The sequence below is a fragment of the Trichoplusia ni genome, chromosome 1 (genome assembly GCF_003590095.1).
Source record: "Trichoplusia ni isolate ovarian cell line Hi5 chromosome 1, tn1, whole genome shotgun sequence".
Lineage (NCBI taxonomy): Eukaryota > Metazoa > Arthropoda > Insecta > Lepidoptera > Noctuidae > Trichoplusia > Trichoplusia ni.
In genome coordinates, this window is record NC_039478.1 from 3498186 (window position 1) to 3524233 (window position 26048).

The 26048-nt window shown below is 36.4% G+C and overlaps 1 protein-coding gene across 1 annotated transcript in view; it reads right to left on the bottom strand.

Moving 5' to 3' along the window:
- The window catches only part of LOC113508587 (arf-GAP with Rho-GAP domain, ANK repeat and PH domain-containing protein 2), a gene marked incomplete in the record, with an annotated part of 57463 nt that overhangs the window by 26706 nt on the left and 4709 nt on the right, over positions 1–26048 (bottom strand). Inside the window, 1 exon segment of the mRNA XM_026891714.1 lies at positions 585–705. Coding sequence (XP_026747515.1) covers positions 585–705 — 121 coding nt within the window.

Below are 26048 nucleotides of genomic sequence, written 5' to 3' on the forward strand. Positions count from 1 at the left end.
CTATTGTCATCTTAGTAAAGGAGAAATTTTCAAATAAATTATTATTTAGTACAATTCTAAAAACATTAATCTGTGTCACCTTTTTTAATACTTACAATTTTTTTATTCATTTGTCAAAATTCGATTGTAAGTTACTGTCGTTGAAGGTTGGTGTGAGGTGATGAGTATGTTTTTTGATCTTCAATACGTGGACAGCTTTGAGATGGAAAAATAAATTCCTGCACGGAGCAGTTATTTTTGCAATGTTCGAAAAAATATTCCGGTATTATTCCTTAGCGGCGGAACATGTAATATAATTGCCTAATTTCTAACCAGTACATTGTCATAAAAACGCTTTTCTAAATATGAGTTTGATTGGCCGGATACCTGAGAGGTAGTTATAGACCACCACGAAGAATCTCACTTGCCAATTGCGATTCTTGCACAAGCGAAGCGTATGTGAGATTATGGTGACGTATAGGTACTCTTTATAATTCTGGGTATATAGATGTGAATTCACAGATTTCAATTGCACAAATAAAGATATTTTTTAATGCGGAATATTTTTATAATATTTAAGTAATAACATCGGTGAAGACACTCACCAACACATCTCGTCTTCCTGAGGTCAACAGTGCAGACCGTCGGCTCCTTGGTTGTGTAGTAGACCATTACTCGTCGGATAAGCATCACCCAAGCACCTCGCCACTCGCCTGTCACCCCCTCCTGGCAATAGTACAATAACATTTATTTAATAGTAATTGAATGTCGAACTTGCAGCAGTAAAAGCTGGGGGTATACCATCATTTTTCACACAGATGCAGTTGTTTAAGACCCTGCTAGGTGTGAAGTATCATCTCTCTTCCAGATTCAGATTTTTATTAAATTTAATAGTAGGCACCCTTACTGACGAAATATTTTGATTTGAGATAGTCGTTTGATCTTAGAAGAAATGGCCCCGATGGCATTTGTGTTTCAAGTGTTTTGTGAGTTACTTAATATAACCCTTGAGGCTTCTCATAACGAAGGTTATGCGTAGTTTAAAAAACGTTTAAAACATATTGAAAAAATAATCGTAGCTGATTCCCGCATTTCTTTAGTGTCTAACAAATTGTACTCAAGACGTATTTAGTACGCAAATACTTAACAAAACATTCGCTTCGCAATTATTTTCACAGAATATTGATAAATTTATTTTTTTAGTATAGGAAACTACTTATGGAAAGTGCCGGGTGCGATAGAAATCAAATGAAATGATTTATTTTGTAAGAAGAATATAAAAATATCGTTGCATGCAATTTATTCTTAAGCTCCTCAAAACCGACTATTATGCTAGATTGGCGTTTATACATAACATATTTCGCACGGCAAAACACAAATTGAATTGAAATAAGATTATTTCTGCTGTATTAATGAAAAACTTTAGCACCTACTTCGACTATTCATGAAGAAATTATCTGCTTCCCACTCCAAACAATAATCGTCTCCTACTAACTTTGTTTATTTTGTGACCGTAAAAGTGTTATTTATTTACAGCGAACAGACAGACAACACAAAGACAGAACTTTACGATACTGGTTGTCAACTAAAATGTTAGTATTCGGTTAGGCCGCTTACCGTGAGTGACTTTATTCTTGTGTCCAAAATTACGAACGAACTGTCATCATATCCTTGGCCATATTTGAACTTATAAAACTATGCTATACCTACCAACAAAAATACTGATTAAATAATGACGAAATTACAACTAGTTGTCTTAGGAAAATAATAATAGGAAATAGAAAGAGTAAAAACATCACTAACTGCACCAAATATCACTTGGACAGTCATCTAAAGAAGTGTTTCACAACAGATGTAATCCAAACGACAGTTGTATTTACAACTAATTTTATATGTGAATTGGCAACCTTGTTAATGGAGAATGATGACACTAGACGAGAAGTGACCTGCTGTTCAAACGATAATGAACATCTTTATGATCTTACAAAAAAAATCAGTTTAGGTAAAATATGATTGCACTACTCAATCACATTAATGATAAGTACCAAAATTGCGAGACCGTAAAATGTGTTCATTGATCAAAATTATTCAAAATTCCATTTCTGCCATGAACAGTTTTAAGCTCTTTAAAGAGTACACTAATGATGACCGACCGATACAAATGCAGTTCGAATTTGTTACCCAAAACCTGTATGTATTATTGGTTTTGTAAAGTCCTCAAAAGATAATTAGTGGGAACATTTCATAAACGAAATGAGTATCGCAAATTAATAGTAGTATGAATAGTGGTATAACTTATTTAAAACGTTGAAATATTGAATGTGGCTACCGTGAAACATAACGAAAGCTTGTATAAATATACGTGTACCTTACCCATATACTCGTTAGTTAGTATTTAATGAATAATGCCAGGTATCCGTACTTATTTATTCCTCACCACTAATTGAGGCGAGTTACAATTTTAATACTCGAAATCTATAGGAGTGACATAGCATGAACACAACCATAAATTTATAATTTAAATTAGAAAACAGCTTGGTGTGCTTTAATACTTGTCAGTCTAGGATTATTACGAGGATCTAAGGGGCTTTAAACATTAGGCAAAGTCCTACACGTTAAATCTTTCACTGAATGCCGACAACACTGACTTATCGACCCCTAGGAACCCCCCCCAGCCTATTCAATTGGGGTTTATACAGCACTAGCTTTTCGCCCGCGGCTTCGCCCGCGTTGAGGACGGTTATATCGCGTTTCCAAGAGAACTCTTCAAAAGTCCGGGATACAAACTATCCTGTTCTTTTTCAAGGTCAACTCTATCTCTGTACCAAATTTCATTAAAATCAGTTCAGTGGTTTAGACGTGAAAGCGTAACACACAGACAGACAGACAGACAGATAGACAGACATAAAGACAGAGAGTGCTACTTTCGTATTTATAACATTAGTAGAGATTACACTACTTGTACCTACAACTCTATGCTGAGCTGTAGTTTCGTGTAAATGCTATCAGGCCGCTTACAGCCACACACCTTACCATCACTGTGATTTCTATAGAAATGTACGATTCTCTTTGACCCGCTGCCGACGCAACGGCGGCAACCAGATATAGTAACATCGTGCCCCTGTATCTGGTTTCTGGCTTTTACACTAGACTACAAGCCTTGTGGCAAACGAATACAAGTTTGACCCGTTTTAAAGCCAAATAAATCGGATTATACCATTTAAATACGAAACACTAATAAGGAAACACAAAATACTAATCAATAACAATTATACAGATTGCCAGACGTCGGCTTATTAATATCAATTAGGGACTTTCAAGCCCCAACGAACTGTATTCCAATACAAACAAAACGTATCAACGCAACTCTATGTTACAATGTTATAGGAATGTAAACCCCTTCAAATTAAACCCATGCTAATAGGCGTGTCTATCAAAGGTACGTATGAAAGTATTAACAATTTAATCCTCTTCAGATGCGCCTGCCTCAATTATAGACATCGCCGGATTTAGTTGGGGTGGTCCACGGTGGACTAGGGGTGGCGGAACCTTGTCGAATAATAATACCAATATTTTACTCATGCCGTGAGTAAAGGCGAGTATTTAGTGATGTGGTTTGATTGGCACACAAATGTGTTCGTGGCGGAAATCGACCCCTTGTGCGTAGCTACTGGGCTGATGAAGTTAGAACCATGCGTTGAATTTATAATCTTCTCTTTCTTTTTGTTGACTGCACTGTGAGAACGGGAACGGAGGAGTTTCGTCACCATTAATAAAAAGCGTAGCGGGTTCGAGTGAATTCAGGGAGTAACGTGCGATACGAAAAACTGTCCTCACATTTTGGTTACTGCTAATGTTTGTTCTTAACTTATTTATTTTAATTCTTTTTTTGTACACAAAATAGTTAAGCGTGTTTATTTTATAAAATATAACTACTTATGTGACACGGGCTGTGACGGGATAGTATTAAATTGTTATGAAGTTAAATGAATATATATTTAAGCGGACATTAATTAATAGGAATCAAATTTGAGAGTAGCCGAAGGGAGTGAAGTATCTCCTATAGAGATGAAAACAAAAAAACGGGGAAGTACACAAGCGATGCGCTATCACACATACATGTATAGTGAGGGGTTCAGCCCACGGCGCATTTTATGCGCGCCGACGGGTTACACGAACTCGTTTACACGTCGCCTTTTTTATATAGTCGGCGAGTTACCGCGTGTCGCTGTGTACATACACCCTAATATTGGACGACGTATGTATAAATTAAATCATCCTTTGTAGGGATTAGTCATTCTTTTTGTACGCCTCCCACAACAGTCAGGACAAAATTCCAGGTTAATTGAAATGCTCTTTTACATGTCAACGTTGTATGAATATATGTCCGCATTATTCGGTACTACGGCAGCGTAGACGTCAAAAATCAATAGATTTCATTCGCAAAAGAGTATGACGGCCGTATTCAAGATCTATGCTTAGGTGAGTGACGTTCGTAAATGTGTATTAGTTTAAAGAAACAAAGTAAAGGCAGAATAACACTAAAGAGCGACTCCGTACCAGAATGTCATGTGCCACTGCATTTCAGTAGGTACCGTCGATCAATCAAATAAAGATACCAATAGGTATTTAAGTTCCACAAAACCCAGAAGTAGAGCACATTTATATCATCACCAAAGCTATATACAATTGTCAATTGTCTGCGGGATATAATAACGAATTGAACGAGCAAAATTAAAGTTGAAACTTTTGTCCTGAGACCAAAGAGAAATCAAAAGAGTCGTATGATATTTCAACTGCTTCATACTATTAACGAATTCCCTTACCTTTCGAATATTGTTAAATACGTCACGAATCGGAACTGACACATATTGTTCAACTGAAACCTTTACAAAGAGCAGACAATAAAGTAATTGCACATAATATACGTAGATATAAAAATAACAAATATGTTTTTACTATCAAGATGAAAAGAAATAAAAAGGTTAAAGGTAATATAATTCCTTACTTGTATTAATAATAGCTTACACGTGCGTGGTATTCGCAGCTAATTTCTTCGAGATTTCAAGGAAAAGATAATTACTTTCTGCGCTTGTTTTATATACATTTAGTTAGTAGTTAGCAAAGCATTCCAGCTTTGTGATGATACCTATGATATTGTAAAACTAATAGTTTTTAAGAAAATTAAGTATTACTAATATACAGTAAAAAGGACTAGTATCATATCAGCTTTTAATTTAAAAATTTAACTTTGACGTAATCAAGTACGAGTCAAATTTCAATAAGAAGATGAATTATAATGAAGATTCGAATGTACGAACACATGAAACGGATATCATCAAACAACGCAAAACAATTAGTCTGAACTTATACACAAATATAAAGTAAATACACGAGTGCAAGGGGAGGCATCGCCCGGGACCCGAGGGGAGTTGGGAGGCATTACACACGTACAGGTACCGACTGCGTTCGGAACGCAACAAAACAAAATACGACCAAAATTTCCCCGGATTCACAAAATACCAATGTACTCAATATTAATATTTCGCATTCAATATTATGTCTGAGCTTCAATCAGAGGCATGATATAGATAACTATAGAGAGATCCAATTTTAAACTTATTGTATTCAAAGTTAGTTAAGAGAAGTTTCAAGATTCGAGTGTTTATTATAGATTCACGAGTCTTTGTTTTCAATAACAACTGCAATTTGGTATGGATGAGTCAACACTGTTGTGTTAATATGAGAGCATGTGACGTATGCCTACTTCTCGACATACTAAAGTGTTGAGATACTGTTTACATTACACACGGACGGTACTCATCGCTGCGGCATGTCTCGAGTTACAAACACCGCCTATTTGTCTTACTAACTTAGAACTACTTGGTACATCGTTAGTAATAAATGACTCAATAAATCGGATATAGGTCGTGTATGATACAATGTTAAGGAAGAATTGTTATCGATATCGTGGAGATAAAATAATGTTATTTATTTACTAGCTGTTGCTGCCCGCTCACCCTGGATTTAGGTTATAGCTGAAAAAAATTACCGAGTAGAGGCAAAAAAGAACAAGCTCGCTACAAAACTTTTTTATTTTTTCAAATAAATAGAGAATAGTCAAGTGTTAATTTTGAAAGACGCGAAAACGAGTGTAGTATGGGCCTATGGGCTAGAATGGCGCTGTCGTTTAAGTGCCGTCTGCTCCGTCGACCGAGTGCCCCAGTCCGTGAGCCTCAGAGCCGGCATCCGGGGGGCAGAGATCGAAGCTACCGTCTGGCGCGCCGGGGACAGACGGGGCCCACTCCCTCTCCTCGGAGCACCCACAAAACGTCGCCGACAGTCAACACTCTTCCCTTTCACCCTCCTCGAAGCAACGGTGTTAGGAATATAATAAAACACTTTGCCGGAATAAGTCTGGAAAATGTTTTGTACGTAATTATTATACGTTCTGTAAGCTTATTTTTTTATCGTTTGTACCGGTACGGTATACTTTCTGTAGATGGATTACGAATTTTCTTTATGAAGTGATATGAGCTCGTACGATGTGAGTAGTCAAAAAGAGCTCATTTGATTAATGTACACAATAATTATTTGCTTTTCTTTGAAGTTACTAGAAGTTCTAATGTAAGTTTTGATTTAATTGTAGGTGGATAGCACGATTTATTAATAACAGTATCCTGTCGACATAACATAATTGGTTGCACTTGAGCTGAGCCCCCAATTAGGAGCATGTCTCAATTAGCTCTCCCTCTGTTTATTTTAGTCGGATCGCTCTGATATCACGGTCAATTTTGTCTGGCCGACAAGCACGTTTGGGGGTGCAGAAATGTGGGGGCAAGAAACGGAATTATTAGTACGTAGATTTAGGGACTTTGTACTGTAAAATTTGTTTCTATCTCACTCAGTAATTTACAGAATTTATGAATTGATACTTTGTATGAGTTTAGGTACATCGTGCGCCCTAGGTGGATTAGATTCGCGACAGTCCAGCAGTCAGATGATCGCTGGATCAGCAAGTAACATTGTATAAAAGGACGAAAGGCGCAAACGCCACGCTTTGTTCTCTACTCTTCTACGACCCTCCTCGCAATATCTTCTCGCTGATGCTTGGCGTGTTCATTGATGTGTAAAAACCATTGTACTTTCCATAAAGTTCATTCCACAATATATTTATGAACTATTCAAATTAAACAGAATTACTTTTAAGTGAAAACTAGTTTTCAAGGTTGAATTTTCAACCCATTAGTTAGTTCATTCAAGTTTCATAATCTCGCGAATTATGTAGGAACCCAAAGTCCCAGCGAAGATGACCGGCGAGCGGGTAAAAGGAAAGACCGCGTCCTGCTGGAGAGTTCGTTGCGCCGCTTCGGCAAAGAACTTAGGGATCGACGAAGGGAGTGCGAATACATGCTGTTCAATGAATTTTGGCCCTCAAAAAAATGCAATATAAGATGATTAGCCAGTCTTCACTGCAAAAATCACTCTTCATGCGGCGCTGCGAATAAAAAAACATTTGAAAGTGTCTAACAATAAATGTCACAGCAGAATTCTGTTGAGCGGATGTTTCGTTCACTCCGTACGTCGTGAATATTTAAATAACATTCTTACTTTGCAGCTCTGCACATATCAGATCATATTGACATATCACGTAGTTACAACTTTCACGCTCCTATGAACTATTTAAAATGAAAACTTGCTATTGGATTTCCAGGTTACTTTGAGCTACGGAGCTATCGTTGTAAATTTAAAATTTATTTAAGGACTTCGAAAACATAATACGAACAATTTTAGTATTTCACTTGGCACTGCTTACATGTATTCGGCCGTAAAACTATTTTGAGTGATCCAGCTATCGCTAAAAATAGCTTAGCGGGAATCTAGGAAATTACAAGGAGAAATTATTGGTTTCATAGCATAGTGGTCTACTATTTCTACGAATATCAGTTCTATAAGTAGAGTCGTTTTATCCTAACGCTTTGTTTACTTATTTATTAGCGGAAGAGATCATATATAATATCGAACTGTACGAAGCAAACACACCAACTAACTTTAAACTGGCCTGAATCGATTTAGTTTCGTTGAAAACCAGCTCAGTGTACAAAACTATTGATTTTTTATTTTTTTATTTATTTATTCAGTTATTACAGGTACACGTTATACTTATGACATAGTACAGTGTCTCACAAAACAGTACACACTGTTTGTCTGCGAGATCAAAAGTATTTAAACTTATAGATAAACTTAAATTATACATATTATTATATAAACTGAACAAGGTATTACTTAATATTAATTTTATAAAGGAGTGTTATTATGGCAGAGTATTTATATATTTATATATTATTTTTATAGTGAAGATTATTGCAGTATTTTGACAAGATAAGCCACGCAGGGATTGTACGTGACCACAACTCTCAACATGTTTAGAGAGACCAAGGAGGTCTACGTATCAGTACGTGTGCATGATGTGCGCCGGAACATCAAGGCGTGTCAACTACAGCACTGCAATAGTTACGGTGCTGATAAGCGGCACAAGATATAACATACAGATAACGTGTCTTATTGATAAACACGTTACTGATAAAAACTTTCACTTTTAATTATCAATTGAGTTCATTGTGAGAACCTAAGACGATGAATATGATTTGAAACAAATCTTATGATATGTCTCGGTACGTGTGTGATTGATTCTGAATTGTAATTATGCATACATCCAAATCTTGATAGGTATGGTTCTAGTGAAACTGTGTTGCTACTTTTTGAGATCAAGCAATTTATTTTAAATCAACAAAACCAGGCACAATATTATAGCGGGAATATAAAAAAGTAAATAAAAAAGTATTTTCCCATTGCAGGTCGTTATCAAAAAACTAGACGCAAAAAATGTTTGAAATAATTGCGAGCATCACTCATTCTGTCAATTAGTATTTAGGACGTATGGTCCCAATTATTTGAATAGATTCATACAAGTTTTTGGTATTTGGGAATTAAGGTTACCTAAACGTTGCCGTGGTGGGTCGTTAGCGCCAGAGTCACAAGAGGCGATGAGCCGGTTCGAGAGGAAAACGATACAATAATTGGCGTCCGGACTCGAATAACTATATAAACGCTTGATAGTCGGAGCTACAAAGTTAAGCTGAATTCATATGTGTAGCTGTATGCATATTTTCTTTTCTATTGTCTATAGTTTATGCAGCTTAGTACCTACCTCCCATTATTATACAAATTAACGAGTCTTTAAAACACGTAGAAACTCGTTATGACGTAAATGGACATCCACCCAGGGACCGACTGTATCAAGAGCAGCTTAACCTGTGTTTGATCTCTTCTTATAATAACAGTGCTCTAAAGAAGAGCTCTTCTTATAATTTTTATTGGTCAATTCAAGGTTCAAAACTTAACCACCTCTACGCTTTGTGTTTCCAAGTTGAAAAGAGGAATGAGATTCCATTGTAATATTTAAAGATGTTACAGGTGTTGAAGCTTAAAGTCTCAACAACAAAACGTGACTTTGATATTATTGTATCTCATGTATCTGTCTTTCACTACATTCAGGACTTAACAATATAGCGGTCGCATAAAAATGTACTGACAAAGAAAAATACAGGGGTTTTTTAATCTGATTACGTGCATTTATATATGATAACTTTTGGGAGGCGGATTCATAATTATTTAATAACGGTTTACTCACGTGTATTTATGGAGACCAATCGGATCCCTTAATAATGAGCTGACGCAGCGGCGGCGTCACGTAAAAAAGTGCATGACTGTATAGAAATCATAATAAAGTATTACGTATTCCAATTCTTTGTTTATTTTCGTGATATCGTTTAAATTAAAAAGATAATTAAGTTATTTGAAAAATAATGCGCATGCGATGCACATCGGCACGTAAAGATAAAGATTAAAAGTAACAGAGTAACAGATAGTAATAGAGGTGTATGAGTAAGAGTAAAGAAAAGGGTGAAAACTCAGGAAATACAGTTCAATTTGGAAAATTATGTCTACCGTCACGCTATATTAATAGGAGCAGAGCTGTGTAAGTATCTTACAAATGTGGGCAGAAATTGCGGGGACTCTAAAAATCTAATCCGACTTTAAAAATCCTTACTTACATCTTCTAACTACGCGGACAAAGTCGCGGGCAACAGCTTGTACTCTCACTACACTAACCTCAAACCTTACATAAACCACAGTTAACAAGACTGGATAAATAAGTTCATGTACATTTTTGTATTATTTTTATTTACTTTCGTCCATATAGCAAACACTCGCAAAATTAAAGCTAGATCAAAAAAGCCTTTTGTCATTTTACACTGAAAGCATTTTTGGTTACGCTATAGAAATACAGGTGTTTGTTTCCAGCGTGTAATTCAAATGTATTGTCCGGAGAGTGAATAAAATCATGTGTATTCAATTTGTGTCACGTAGACAATGGCATAAAAATGAACAAAAATATGGATGGTCAAAACGAAATTAATTTGTGTTGATCCAAAGAACTATTGGACAATGATCAGGAGTAGTAAAATATAGTACACAGTACACAAGTTGTCCCCAAATTAAAAAGCTTGTATTCAAATTAGTGGCACAACGTACCACGCACAGATTTGCACACCCTTCACCGCTTCATAAGCGACGCTCCAGCGACATAAGAAACAGCGCAACAGACAGAACTGCACTCTCCGGCTCTCAATAAGAAATTCTTAAACGACATTTTAACAAGAACTATTATTAACTTGCTCTTTACGCCGAGCGTTTCCCTTCACGGTCTATGAAAAGCCAAGCGACTTGACACGAAGTTGGGCGCATCAAACAAATTTTCGATTTACCTATCTCCCCACGTCTGTTGATGTCTCTTTTACACCGCACAGTTACAGGCTGCCTTTAAGTGAGATGCAAGCTGGCAACGTAATTTGATGGAAGAGTTCAACGTTAAACAAAGACTTGATTCCGGATGATAGCGGCTGTGGTTTGGTCAGAAACTCATGTATGTATACTTAAGCATAATTGATTAATAATTTCATGTTTATTTACGTATATAACCACAGCACATAATATAGTTGAAGTAAATGGCTTAAAGCGTTTAAATCCTGTATATTTACCGCTTTTAAGCAAACAGACCACCACTTTGATTTCAATATTGGTTTTCCAATTAAATTTATCGCTTACTAAAAGGAAGCCCTCGAAGCTATATGGATTTTCTGGGAAATTATAGATTTATTTTATCGAGATATTTACTCATATGAAGTAAGGATATAGTTGTGTATCTAGGTTTTATTGGATGGTAAAGAATCCGACATAAAGTCAATATCGCATTGTAAAATACTAAGCAGAAAAAATATAAGTATTTAATCAGCATATGTGATGTTGTGTTGTTGCTGCCTAAATATATGTACAAGTTTTATCATGTGCCCCGCCATGTTACACCTGACTTGGTCCAACATGGACGCTCTGTTTGACATTTTATCATGGAACTCAAAATTGTTCCAGTATCGGGCCAGTAAGTAAACACGCATAGTTTATGCAGGTACAGATTTAGCTTTTCCTGAAAAAAATACTCGAAAAAAGGGAAGAATACCATGTGCCAACATCAGCCTTCCACGGGAACCAGACATTCGAACAATAACTTGATTAAAACACAACAGTTACCCAATATAAAGGAAGTACACGGCAAATCTGTCTGCACGGATAGCCGAGTGGTTGAGATCACCACTCCAAACTCGCTATGCGCGTCGTGTCGCGGGTTCGATCCCCGCGTAGGACAAGCATTTGTGTGATGCAAGAATGCTTGTTCTGAGTCTGTCTTTATGTATGTGATTTGTATGTTTGTGAAACCGACGCAAGGATTAAATTCCTTAGTGCAGAAGTTTTTTTTTAATTGTGTACAAAATAGATTAATCCACTTTCATTACAATAATAAGTCCAAAACAATAAAGAGCCGTCGATAGACATTTGAAAGATTAATTGAAAAGCTACTTACATCCCTTTTCTAAGGCAGAACACTAAAATAAATGTGGCTGTTTTGTATATGTACAAAAACAGATTTAAGTCGACCTAAGGTTCCACCATTATCTGTGGGCTAGGGGTCTTAATGCCATCTCTAACAGAAACAACGTTGTAGTTATGGAAAAGAGTCAAAGCTTTATGCTGTGTAGTCCCATCTCTCCTGTGTTCGATCTACAAGCTCCATTTAAAACGTTAGTGGCGTATTGGAAGCAAGACTAATATATAGGTATAGACAGAAGTGCAGCGGTTTTCTCAAGGAAGACACACTTCACGTCGTCTTCTTTTTGAGTGGACTGAAGGCGACGTTAAGCTTTTAAAATATTAAAGAACCCCCGTAGTGCACCTACAATAATAAATCAATAAGGAAACTTAGGTTTAAAATCATTGTTTCCATTATTAATATCGTTTGTCATTCAGTTTCTTATTTATTCATTTTTTACAATTATATTAATCTACTTAAGGCAAAAAGGAACAACAGAACATAAGCTCGGTGCTAAATGAAGCTATCGTAACTACGTTACATTTAACTTAGTATTCATAGTAATAACAAAAGTGGGTAGAACAGATACATGTTGAATAAAATCAATGACAAACACGCAGGAGGCAAAGCAACGAGTAAGTGCAGACTATTACAGCAACGGATGTAAAATAAGTTTCTCACCGCCGAACCCGGGCGGAGCTGTCGGCGGAGCTGTCGGCTCAGTCAGACGCTAGCGGTGTACCCACAGCTTCAGCCCCGGGGTTCAGGTGGCGGCGGTGCAGGCAGCGCGGCCCGGCGCGCGGTCCTCCCGCCGTCGGCAGGCGTACTGCTTGCACCGTCACGCGCGGGGGGGGCCTTAAGCCGCGCGGTCGAACGTTAACGACACACTCCATCACAATATTAACTTAAAAAGCATGACCGAAGAGCATCAAATCTAATGACATGCTTTGTTGTAGTTACACAGTTCACATTATTTTAGTCTTTAAGGAGTGTGTTTTAGTCGAAAGATGTAAACGTTTTAGTACGCTCCACGCCGATATACGAGATCATTGTTTGATAGAAGTAAAACTTATAACTTGTTAAACCGACTTCGTAAGTCAAATAATAAAATTAAACGTATTCCTCGAAAACTATAAAAGAGCCAGTTGTTATAATTACCTCTTTAAAAGTTCACCAGTTTAACAACGTAATAAATGCTTACGTCAGTCGATTTTAATTTTACACTCGCGTTTATGTTAGACTAGACAAGCCAAAGATTTAGTTTTGAACGATAGGGCGTTGGGGGACCGGTGGGGGTTTCCACGGATACGACGGGGTGAAGAGGGCCGCGATATGGACTTTTATTGAAATCTTAAAATGGTATTTATTTTTTGAAATGAAGATTAAAAGCTTACTCGTGCTTTATTTATTCAATGATTCATGTATGCTTCCACGTATACGCCATGCAGGGTAAATATTGAATGATCTTACTAATTACGTAAAGGATGATCGATAAGCTAGGCGGTATTAAATAATTTACACGTTGTGTAATCACGGGACGCTTTGAATACAGCTACTATTTATAATGATAATGGTTGATGTCTTTCACTGGGCTATTGGCTCAAGAAAGAATAATTGCAAAGCTTAGCATTAGGTTGACAGTAACAGCGTCAGGGTTCCAGCGTCGTGCTGTTAGTAGATTAGCATCGAACCTCTAAAGTGCTAAGCCGGATTACGATATTGTTCTAAAAGCCCACAGATGCATGGATATAATCTTTACGGCTAAGTCTACGCGCGCACTGCGACATTTATTCATCACGGTTTTTAAAGTGCGATATACATTGGCAAACTGTTTTTTTCTTCCGACACTACGATTGATGACCGCGTGCGATAAATACAAGATGCTCCATGACAGTTTCAGTCGTTTAACTTGAGATTTTTTTTTAATATATGTATAATTTTGCATGTGCAGCTAAGTCGCAAACGAACTATTTTTGCAATAGGCTTATTTTTGTACACTTTTCTTCCGCAATGTGCGCTTATGCTAAGGGAATGTTCTATCTGTTGCTATATCTGATAGCTAGTTCAATGGAATACAATTTGCTAAGTAAGCACAGGTCAGGTATACTGTAGAGTAACATGACTTGATGGTGGTTTAGATATATGTAGACTTATAATCATGCATCAAACAGGCCAAAACCCGGCCGGCGTTACAAAGTCTTCATGCAACCAATTTCATATTACCATAAACCTTGCATTGGATCCCAATACTCAATGCTACAACATAGTCGGACCAGAACACATCGAAAATAGAATCAAGACAGACGTATCATTCAAAAGCAAGTTAAATAAAAGCTTGCAACATTAAAAAATCTGTAAACAAATTTTTAAACATCCGAAAATGAACTCTCCCCACGGTATCTTCAATTACGCATCGATCCCCCTTGCCCTGCAAATAATGTACCTACAGCTACGTATAGGCTCCCAGACAGACGGTCACAATAACGGCGGTTACAGAAGGATCTCGCAAGGTGAGACCATCGGAGCTGACATGTAACTAGCAATGTATATTCTTCTTACATCTTGTAAAACAACATAACTATTAGTATGAAGTCATTCCTGGTTTTCTTAATCAATTAACCATTTTTCATATTATTTTTTAAAAATTTTAAACTTTGTGCTTCTGGTTATATTTTTGTGAGGTCCTTCAAAGCGACGCACCGTCAAAGGAGGGTTTTGGGTCAATGTCAATCAATTGCATCTATTCATTGTAGCGGAATAATAAGGGGAACATATTAAGGGGAAAGATTGTTAATTTTGCGCATTCATAATTTGGACTCTATTGCAGGACAGAGGTTCAGAATTTCGGCAATTGCAAACGTGAATTAAAACCACAATTGTGTTGCTGAAAACATGTACTCGTATATGCAGAATTCCAGTAAATGTTGGGTATTGATGTCATGATATTAAATCCATTCTGATTCAGATTGAATTTTTAATTAAGAAGATATTTTTAAAATTCAAGTCCATTTTCATAGCGAAATGCGGTCAGAAATAAAATATTATAAAATTTAATGCATAAAGTACAGACACAATACGGAGGCATCAATTTAGTGTACCTACCTATCTCATAATTACTAGTGAGTTGGAATAGCATCGAAGATGTCGATTGATGCATTTGGCCATGAGCGATCATTCTAAAACATGATATTTTGCCATTCGCGAACACTATTTTGCACCGAGTCTTAAGACAACTGTTTACACTCTGTGACGGGATCATTAACCGGCTATACAAATGTAATGAATTAGTAATAGAGTAATGCTACTAATAAATTAAACAAGAGATCGCTCAATGTATAATGTACGGATTGACAGATTATGGACGTTAAGCCACGTTCGCCGCGGTTGGTAGATAGACTAGCTAGTAGTAGGTACGTTGATGGGCGGCGTGACGATGGGATAAAGGTCCGATTACCGTGTGATCTATAAGCCTGAGCACGCACGACAGAATTAATTCACTGCAGAAACCAAATCAACAAATATCACAACAAGAGAAATGTACTGAAATCAACAAACGATTTATTTTCGAGTAATGACTTCATGTTTAAATGAAAAAGGTATGAATGGATTGAAAACTACAATTTTAATAACTTTGAGAGCATTCAGTTATCTTCATTATTTTGCTTAAGATGCTGTACATTTTTGTATCGTCTACGTTCTTATCAGATATTTAGATAAATCCAATATTAATCTTACGCAAACCGACCTCCAAATAGTTAATTACCCCTATGTTAAGTCGTCAGATACCTATGTTTATGTTGCTATCAAATAGATAATTAGAATCTTATATCATTACTAGCTGACCCGTCAAACGTTGCGTTGCCTAATTAATTATTTCTAGTTTTTAACGTCACGTTATAAAAAAAAATGAAAACAAGCAATTTCGTCCAAAAAATAAAATATGTTTTTAGTGTAAGCAACCCTTATCACTTAGGGGTCTGAAAAATAGATGTTAGTCGATTCTCAGACCTACTGAATACGCATATAAAATTTGGTAAAAATCGGTAAAGCCGTTTCGGAGGAGTGCGGTAACTAACATCGAGACACGGGAATTTTAAATATTAGATTGGTTGTTAGTGCATTTAGCTGGCAATTGTTATCATTTAATTGGTTGTAATGACCGTATTTGTATGCTTGAGTAGCTCAGCAATAACCGGCGGCAGTGTGATTTCAAAGATGACCGATCTCAGTCGTAGCTCACGTCGATTCTCACTCTCACATCACTGTTAAGCTCACTTATACCTCTCCTGGCGTTTTTTAATGTTGCTGTAATAAGCTTAAGTCAAGGTGCAAGTCGGTCTTTTTTTAATTCTCCTTATTGGCGCACTTACTCGGCTTACCTACCCTCCTCTTAGGTAATGATTTATTAAATATCTACATTGATACTAGTTTTATTACATACTGTTAAAAAACTTAATAAATTTGTCTACACCTACACATTCACATAAGAGATAAACCCCTACTGCTGCAAAACAATCTCAATACAATACTTTCAATAAAAGCGCAGTAAAGGCCAAATCACTAACAGCTTTGATGTATTTTTAAAAAGCACATCAAAGTGCGGCTAACACGGATGTAATAGTGTTGTGACAACGTACTACATACAAGAGAGGGGCCGCCGAGCGGCGTGGAGTGAGGCCGAAGGGGGTGGGGACCCCTCGCGTCAGCGTCGGCTGCACTCTATCAAACCTCACCGTATTGCCTGACCGGCGAACATTGATTTGTGTAAAGGTAAACACAACTATCGCGACGCACTTTGAATAACCTGATCACATCATCGTTTTTGATTATTTGTTGGCATCGCTACGAAACTTCTGTCTTACATGATTGCTCCTTTTTTTGTGTTTTAGAATTCCGTAATTTAAATATTGTAAATTTTTTACAGGATGGGTTTCAAGCTCGTGGAGGTATTTACGTCAATATTTATAGGCCTAATCATTTAGATACTTATTCGAAGGGCTTTTGAGAGGGATCGTTGATACAAAGGAACAAATTCTTCCTCTTAAGCCCTCGTTACGAATATATCCACGTGTAGAGTATTAAAGAAATTATGAAATAAAAAACAAATAACAAAATACGGGACATTAGGAAACAAAAAGAAAATCTTAAATTGTTTACGACGGGTGTGCTAGTATCGTTGACTAGCGGGTATTGGGTAGGCAGTATTAAATTCAAGAAATAGGCAGTTAAAGCCGAATAAGATGACATTATTGATTAAGGCACTAGTAATCCTACTGACCTAGATAAAAAAAACCGAGAGGGTAATTACGTTAACAAGTAGAAGATTTCATTAAAATGATTTCGATTTAATGCATTAGCAGAGTTTACTTACTCAAATAATACTCACCGAAGCGACGACGAGGAACGCGAGCAGTCGTCATCTCCGTAGAGATATTAATTACGTGACGTCATAGCATATGTTTATCTTTGTTTACATGTCTTTTATTTTGTAAGAAGTACGAGACACATCGAACTTATACGGTACTGTCGTGTTGAGTACACCGATGTACCAATCCGTATAATTGCCAGTTATTGGAGATATTAACATGGATTCGCGGTTTTATTAGTCGAGTACTACAAACAAATTAAAATATTTAATCCTTTAACCACACGCTAGTTAATTCACTTTACTCGACTTCATTTAATTCCAATGGAACGCTCCAATAAAATACGAGTGCACTCATGATGTTTTTAGTTAATTCGTTTCCATACGCTTATATTTACATACGCATGATTTAATTATATAATTATCACGACTCTTTGCTGAATAACCATTATCGATAGACATTCCAAGACAGTAATTTATTCAAAACATTGTTGACCCAAGCAAAGTTTCTCATGCAGTTTTTCTATGGGAGATTCGATGTCGATTCTCTAATAAATTCTTAGCATATGTTAAAATTAATTTAATACATTAAAAGTATAGTGTTTTGATTAGTATTTTAATTTTAACAGATATCGAAAATTATTCTACAAATAGTAAACCGCATTTTAGTTGGCAAAGGTTATAAATTAACCCGAAAACAATCAATCAGCATTCAGTCAACCCGGGTCAGCTAGTTACAAATGAGTAAATGAATAATATTTGCAATTTTGACAAACACCTACAAAATTCAGTCGAAAACTAACCACGAGCGGCGCGCATACTTGCATAGTAATCAATTAAAATTCCTCACACTAGTAAAATATTATGCAACGTTTGAGCAAGTAAATGAATAGCTACTTTGTACCGCTGTACGCTATTGCTGTATAGGTTAGGTTGCGGTTGGCTTACACTTACAAATGAACAAGTTCAGTCTGAGCTGTTCTAGGTGACAATATTAAATCTATAACATCAAGTGTCAGAACGAGTTCACAATTCCATCAAAGCGTTGTATAATTCAATTTCCTCTCGCTGTATCAATTGGTGCTCAAAATCCAGCCGAGACCTGATACGTAATCAAACAAAGGTGCACTGTGTATAGTGTGTAGTGAGTTCGATCCGGAACATTAGACAGAGGTGAACGACATCTGAAGTCGAGCGCGCCCCACTAGTTCGAAAATTGATAAATTGCACTAGGATATGGGCCATAATTCGAAAATTGCATTGTGTGACATATTTTGTCAGTGACACCCCAGATCGTAGACGGCGAGTGCGGTTAGCCTGATACGCAGATAACGAGCGTGGATATATTAAGGTCAATTCACTTTACTGATAATGATGAACGAGAGACTGTTTTAAACATTGAAACTGTGTTACGTAGATCGGAAATGTGTGGCTAAATACTCTGAACAATAAAGATAAAATTGATAAGTATACATAACCTGAAATATAATACCATTTAAAATATGAATTATTTGTGTGGCTCACTTGTTGTTTGTTTATACCAATGAATGCTCAAACAAAACCAAATATTTTGTTGAAACCAATCAAAACATCATCGTCGTGTTCTAGGTACAGCCGATTCGTGGAAATCAAAATTCAACGATTTGAAATACATTTTATCAAACCAAAGCCTAAATTAGTTCATATGAAAACATAGCGTTGGATTGAATTACACATGAATACCAGAATTGTGGTATTGAAAACATATTTTACAGACATTATATTACAAAATACAAAATTGTTTTATTATATGTAGTAATAGGTACGAGGGTATGAGTCAATTGAGCAAAGTTTGTGTCAGCGTGACACATTAGCAGTTCACCGCTAAATAATCGGAAACATGGGATGAAGTGCAGGGATCACTTCATCCCACTCAACGGGCATTATGAATATTTAAGTGATAACAAAGTCTCACGGGAGCTTAACTGTCTCAAGAGGCAATAAAACTATTAAAGTAATAACACCTATTTACAGCTTGCGGAATAGAACGCTCCAGTAATCTGCAGCTTGATGTAACAATAGCCTCTTGACCGATTTTCAGCCAATCTTCCGTCTTAAGACTACAATCTTACATCTCTTATACGAACATTAAACTGCAAATGGCTGACATATTTCTGATAACTTTTCCTGGTTTACCGCTATGACAAGGGAAACGAGAATGAAAGACATGATAAGAAATAAGGCTACGATGAAGAAAGAAATGGATCGTCTCTTTATACCATAAACAGATTACTAGACTCAAATATAAACGTGTGGTAGTCAAAACAAATAGATAAATTGTTGATCCAATAATCCATCCAAAGAAAAAGTACCTAGAAAAAGTAAGACTCAATCTATAAATATGGTGGCAAACAAATCAACAAAACGAACAGTACGAACTGAAAAAGTCAAAAGGAATATAATAATCAAAACCAATTTCCGTCGAGTTACAAACACGGGAACAACACTCTGTGTGTGAGTGAAGCCGTGGAAAGAAAAACTTCCGGAGAGCGGAACAAATCGCTTGCGAGAACGATTCACAGGTCTCTGTGTAACGCACGACAATTACATCAGAACGAGTTTTAACGCAAGGCCGATCACTTGGACACTGATATTCACAAACACTTTTAAATACACTAGGCTCTTACGTTTATCAACTTACAAATGGAATTAATAAAGTTTTGCCAACATTCGACAACCCACCTGTGTTGCTTGTTATCAAATTACTTCAAGTCTATTGGCAGCTTATTTAATATTCAAAATGCTCAAAAAGTAATATTGCTTGATAAACTACCTAGGTTATACAACTAACTTTGATCGAGTTGACATTTCAATCTAAATCGAGTTCTTTTAGTTGAGCGAAGGTCTTTTAAAAATATTCATTTCCAATAAAAATCATTTCCTCAATCGAAATACTAGGTACTATTAACATTTTGAAAGTCTTTACTGGGCTAAATCAAATACCAATATTTTAGTAATCAGAAATCTCATAAATCATTTTATAAATTGAAGTTTTGTTTCGATTTGAAGGATCAAATCATATTGTCCTCGAAAGCATCAAATTATTATATTTCGGAATTTTGGTTCAGCATTTTTTATCGCTACCATACGTAATGTAAATGTAATAAATTGAAGAAAACGAAATACCTTTATCACAAAGACCTCTCCAAGATACTAAATAAATTATTCAAGATTGCTTTTTTAGATTACGGCATGCAAACAAATCAACGTTTCAGTTTTCACCGGCGAGTAATTACTATCGCCGGTGTACGGCGCTGAAATGACTGGCAGACAACAGGCGGCTAGACAGTATTGAAAAGCAATCGAAGCCTGATAATAAAAGGGATTTGGTTGGACACAGTCAAAGGAGCATAGCATAAAGGAAATATTGCAATGGCTTCGTCAAGGCAGACATTGACCTATTACTATTCAAAACGGAATATCCAATCGCTCAGCTTTTCTATTTTTGTTCCTGTAGGTTTCTAATACTTGAAATTAATAATAAAAAATTGAAGTTTTTAAATTTATCACATATCATCAAATTATATAAAATTTTCCTGTCACGGTGCACGAAATTAAACTCCTCCGAAACGGCTCGACAGATTCTCATGAAACATTGTGTGCGTATTGGGTAGGTCTGAGAATTGGGCAGCCTCTATTTTTCACGTATTTTTTTATTCCCTTAAACTCATTTGGCAAACTTTGGCAAAACAAGGTTTGCTGCGACAGCTATCATATAAATTTTGATGCTCTTCTGCCTGGACAAATCACAACAGGTTCGTTCTGGCTACAATAACGAATAGATAGTTATATCAACCCATTCTTAAAACCTTGCATTAATAATGCGATTATTTAAGGTTATTTATAAGACAAAGGAATTGCTTGCTGAGCCTGCTTACTTAAAAGAGTAAGAATACTAGGAACTACTAGTCAGTTTAAAAGTTAATTACTATTGAAACCTCAAAATACTTTAAACCAACGTATTTTACGGTGAATTGCAAAAAGTATCATATCGCGTTCATATTAAAACAAAGAGTTTTCAGATGACATTATTTTACCCTTTACAGGAAAATATTGACGATAAATTTTAAAATAAAACAATACGCGAATGTAATATAGGGTGATCGGATTGCCGAAAGCCAACGGTATTATTAAAGGTTAATAGAAAACTCTACTGATTGTTTGGTTTGGTACAATAGTTTATACAAAAAAACTAGCTGTTGCCCGCAGGCCCGCCCGCTGCATCGAAAATGATCCCAAAGGATCCCACGGGCAAATAGAGATATATATCTAGCTTATAAACTATCTGTGTACCGAGTTCCATCTAAATCGTTGAGTAGTTTTTGAGAAGAACAGAAACAAACGTCCATACATACAAGCTTTGGCGTTTATAATATTAGGATATCTCGCATTATGATCAGTCAGACGAAATTAATAAGGAGTAATTTATGACTCAAATGCTAAACAAAGAAGTGAAACTGCTAAAAAAATACACAAAATTTCTTGCAGCAGCCTGTAATTTACAAGCGAGCGCGACAGCCATTTATAAACACCACACTTACCGATGTGAATGGCCGACCAAAAGTAGAACTTCTGGATAGGACCCAAGAAGGGAATTCGTATAAAGGTACTGAACACTTTACCAGTATCAGGATATAATTTATGAAGGGTTTTCCGCGCCGGCAGTGTGATTAGCTGGTCGATATTCCATGGCCTGAATCTTTAACTTATCGGCCGAATGACGTTTGTGTGCCGGTCGAAAAGGGGATTAGCCGAGTCAATGACTTTATACGCTCCCCGCACTCCTCTACAAAGCATCGCTTTTATTTTACGACACTACACCAGCATTGACAATGTGCCAACTTAAAAAGTAAAAGCCCTAAAAATCACAGAAAAATATATCATTCCCTGCGCGATTTCTACAAAAAAATAACTAAGTATACGACAGCAAATATGGATTTTAAACGTTGTCTTAAAATATTGTATAACGCTAAATTGTATTTTGTAGCTGATAATGGTTGCGAGACTTAATAAATTAAAAAAAAACAAAGGTTTCACAGTTTTCAAGGACAGCTTTTTTAAAAACATGAGATAAAATGGACATTACATTTGTTAAAGCCGCAAATGTAAAATTTATCGTTTTTCGAAGAGTCAAAATCGTGTGCCTATCGTTTTAAACGACACAGGGCATAAAATATCTCCCGCAATATTAAATATGAAATCAGCGCAATCATCAAAGGAATATTTTAAAATGTAATAAACAGAAATGTTTCAGTTTTATGCGGTCTATTTGCATGTACTCCACTTTACACCCTACTAATATTACATAGTAGAAGTCTGGATGTATGAATGTTTGTTATTCATTCACGCGGATTTAGACGAAACTTAATTAACACCTATGATAGTTTTATACCGACTGCATGTTCCTGTGAGATCATTTTCGATAATCATGGCGAATATTCGATAAATCGGCACAAATTGGATCTCTAAGAGACTTTTGGACAGTCAAGTAACAGACTGCATGAATAGCCGAGTTCTTGAGTTCGGAACGCCAAACCTAATAAACGTGACGTGACGCAGGTTCAATCCCCGAGTAGAAGAAACGTTTGTGTGATCCACCAATGCTTGTCCTTAGTTTTGGTCTTTGAGCATGTTACTAGATTGTTTGAGAAAACAAACAATTTCGGATTAAATTGGTGCAGGAGTCGTTAAAAAGGAAACAGTGTACAAATTAAAAAAAAAACAGATTTCTGAATTGCGATGTATTGGTAAAATCATTTCTGAAAATCGTATGGATTCTACAAAATAAAATGGAATCCTCAACCTAGTTCAATCGCGTGATGCACTACACTGTAGTAGTCAAGTACTAGTGCTTGTTTGGAAACATTCTAGTCTAACCTAACAAGTTTATGAATATCTACAATTTCGACACACGATCGCAGAACGATGCGATTGGATGATAGCATAACAAGTCTTTGTTTAACTGAAGTAAATGATTCCCTCTTCTAAATTGTCTGAGCTTAATGTTTTTAACTGTGGCACTATTACTGACATCACTAACAGACCTACGGGATAATGTTACTGCTAATTAGAACATCAAGGCAATATAAGCTTCAAATCAACTGGAATGGCATTCTGTTTAGACAAGTGATGTGAGTACAATGGTGCAATACGAGAGCTATAGCGCTCGGAGATATGTAACTTGTCAGGCAGGTACAGGCTCTCTGATCGCATACATAGATGATTGAGATATCCTGACAAATATTGCTGGGGTAAACGTGAAAGGTAGAAACCAATTATTTTCAAAATTAAGTAAATTTTCGATATTGCATTATGCAAGCGCGCAAAATTACTTCACATGTTATGAATATGGTAGAAGCCACTAAATCGCCGCCGCACTACCCTGGGGTCTAATGTTGCCACGTGCCGCACTTAATGAGTGCGAGGTGGGAGCTTCCTAACTATAACTTTTTAATATCCAAACTTCCCTAAGCATGTAATTTCAAGGATAACAAGCTTCGCTTTCTTTTCTTATGGTTGGTGTGCAATCTGGTTTGAGTGTTCAAACCGCCCAAAGATCGAGAACGTGACATTAGACATTATGAGGTGTACTTGCTTCTGTGCTTCTATTATAATATTCCATACATATACCTAGTACGCACAATTTCAGCACAATAGAAAACCGGAAAGAATTACAAAATTTACTTGCAAACTTACTTTTATTTAATCTTATATTTGCGGGGTTTTTGCAAGCTTACTTGCAAGATATGATGACAGACAAAGGGACAGATGAACCTTGTAAAAATAATACAAATATAGTGTAAATTCTAAATACTTTACAATTGAAGCCAACGGAACAAAAACTCTACAGCTCCTTTAAAATAACAGTTAGTCCAGAAACTGAATCGCTTGATTACACGAATAGATAAGTAAGAAAAGCAAGCAGCAATGCAGATCTCAACTAACCTTGTATCATCTTAAAGCTGAGATTAATATGAAGGTAAGAAGTGCAACTGAAGAAAAGTCCTCCAAAGTTCAAAACTTTCATAGCTCTTACACAAACATGCGCTTCTTTAATGGCAAGAGCAAATCCTAATAACATCATAAACTTGAATGTTTGTACGTACGGATGGATGTTTGACACTCTTTCACGCAGAAACCACTGAACGGATTTAGACAAAACTTGGTTAATGGATAGTTTATAACCAAGATTAACACATAAGATAGTTTTCATTCCGATTTCATGTTCCCGTGAGACCATTCTTGTAGCAGGCGGCCCCGCGGACAACACCTTGTGTTTAAATAATTCAAGCATATTAAAACTTGTTACGTACACGTGGCAAAGAAACATACGACGAAGAGGACTTTTTTCTCCAAGCGATTGCCAACTTCGAAGTTACAGAACTAACATAAACACGCATTATTGCAGACTAACAGCCCCTTCCCACACGATTGCCGTTTTATCGGATACGTTTTCATACCGACCGAATATTATTACTGGTAACTAAATACCTTATCATGTATTCAACTCTACGTACTCCATATCCAATTCTATGCGACAATCAATCAAAAACGTATCCAATAAATCGGAGACCATGTGTAAGTACTACTAACATTGGCTGTGATTCGAATCTGACACACTTTGCAACTTCTACAGTACAAATACGCGTAAACTTTCACGTGTCAAAGCATTCACTTTAATAGGATCTGGGGGCACGGCCGTGCCCCCACCAAGTCGAGCAAAAAAGCGTCACGGCCGTACCATCCTTTTCTCGAAGCAATTCAGACCATTTTCGTCCCCCTGTAACTTCGTTGTGGATAAAACTAGAAGACTAAAATTTTCAGTAACCATGCAGCCATCGCCTGAAAACACGTGTAAATTCAATCGCCTGAAAACACATGTAAATTCAATTATTTAGTGCGATGGCCAAGTCTCGATATATTTATATAAAACATTCAAGAATTTTAATATTGATAAACGTCACTATAAGATGTTGTTAATTATCACGTAACAACTTAATGCTTCGAGTACGGAGATTCCAGACACAATAAAATTGATTTTCAATTGTTGTCGACCACGACCGTGGTCTTAAAGACTGAGACTGTAGAGATGACTATATCTTAAAGACTGAATAAATTAATAACCGACTTGGTTTAACATGGATCTCACAACTTTTTACCGCAGAACAACTGAGTTGCGAGACTTGGTATTTTTGACAAGTATTGTTTTTGATGGGATTTATGTTATTCATGAGTGAATTTCATGAACATTATTTTGTAAGCGTAATTCGGTCTTTACTAGCATTAAAACGTAGTGTGGAAACGTATTGTCCTTGTTCCTCTTGCCCTACATATTCCCGTGACAAGACAGACTTTTACCAAGAGATTTTTTTTATATCAAGAATCATACAATGTTTCTCAGTTCTAAACTCGCCAAACTTATAAGTTTGATAGCGAGATGCACTTTTTCACAACAATAAAATGGTTAAAAACTAAATCTTGTGTTTTTGTACATTAAGGTAACCCAACGAACATTTAACGTACGAGTACCAAGTAGAAGTATCACAAGGAGAAATTTAGGGTAGAATACAAATACATTTTTTTTTAACTATCATGAGGATGATTCATATTTAAATGACGCAACGGTTAACTCCACGCGTATGCATCGGGATTGGCGACTAGTGTTGTCCCTTCGAC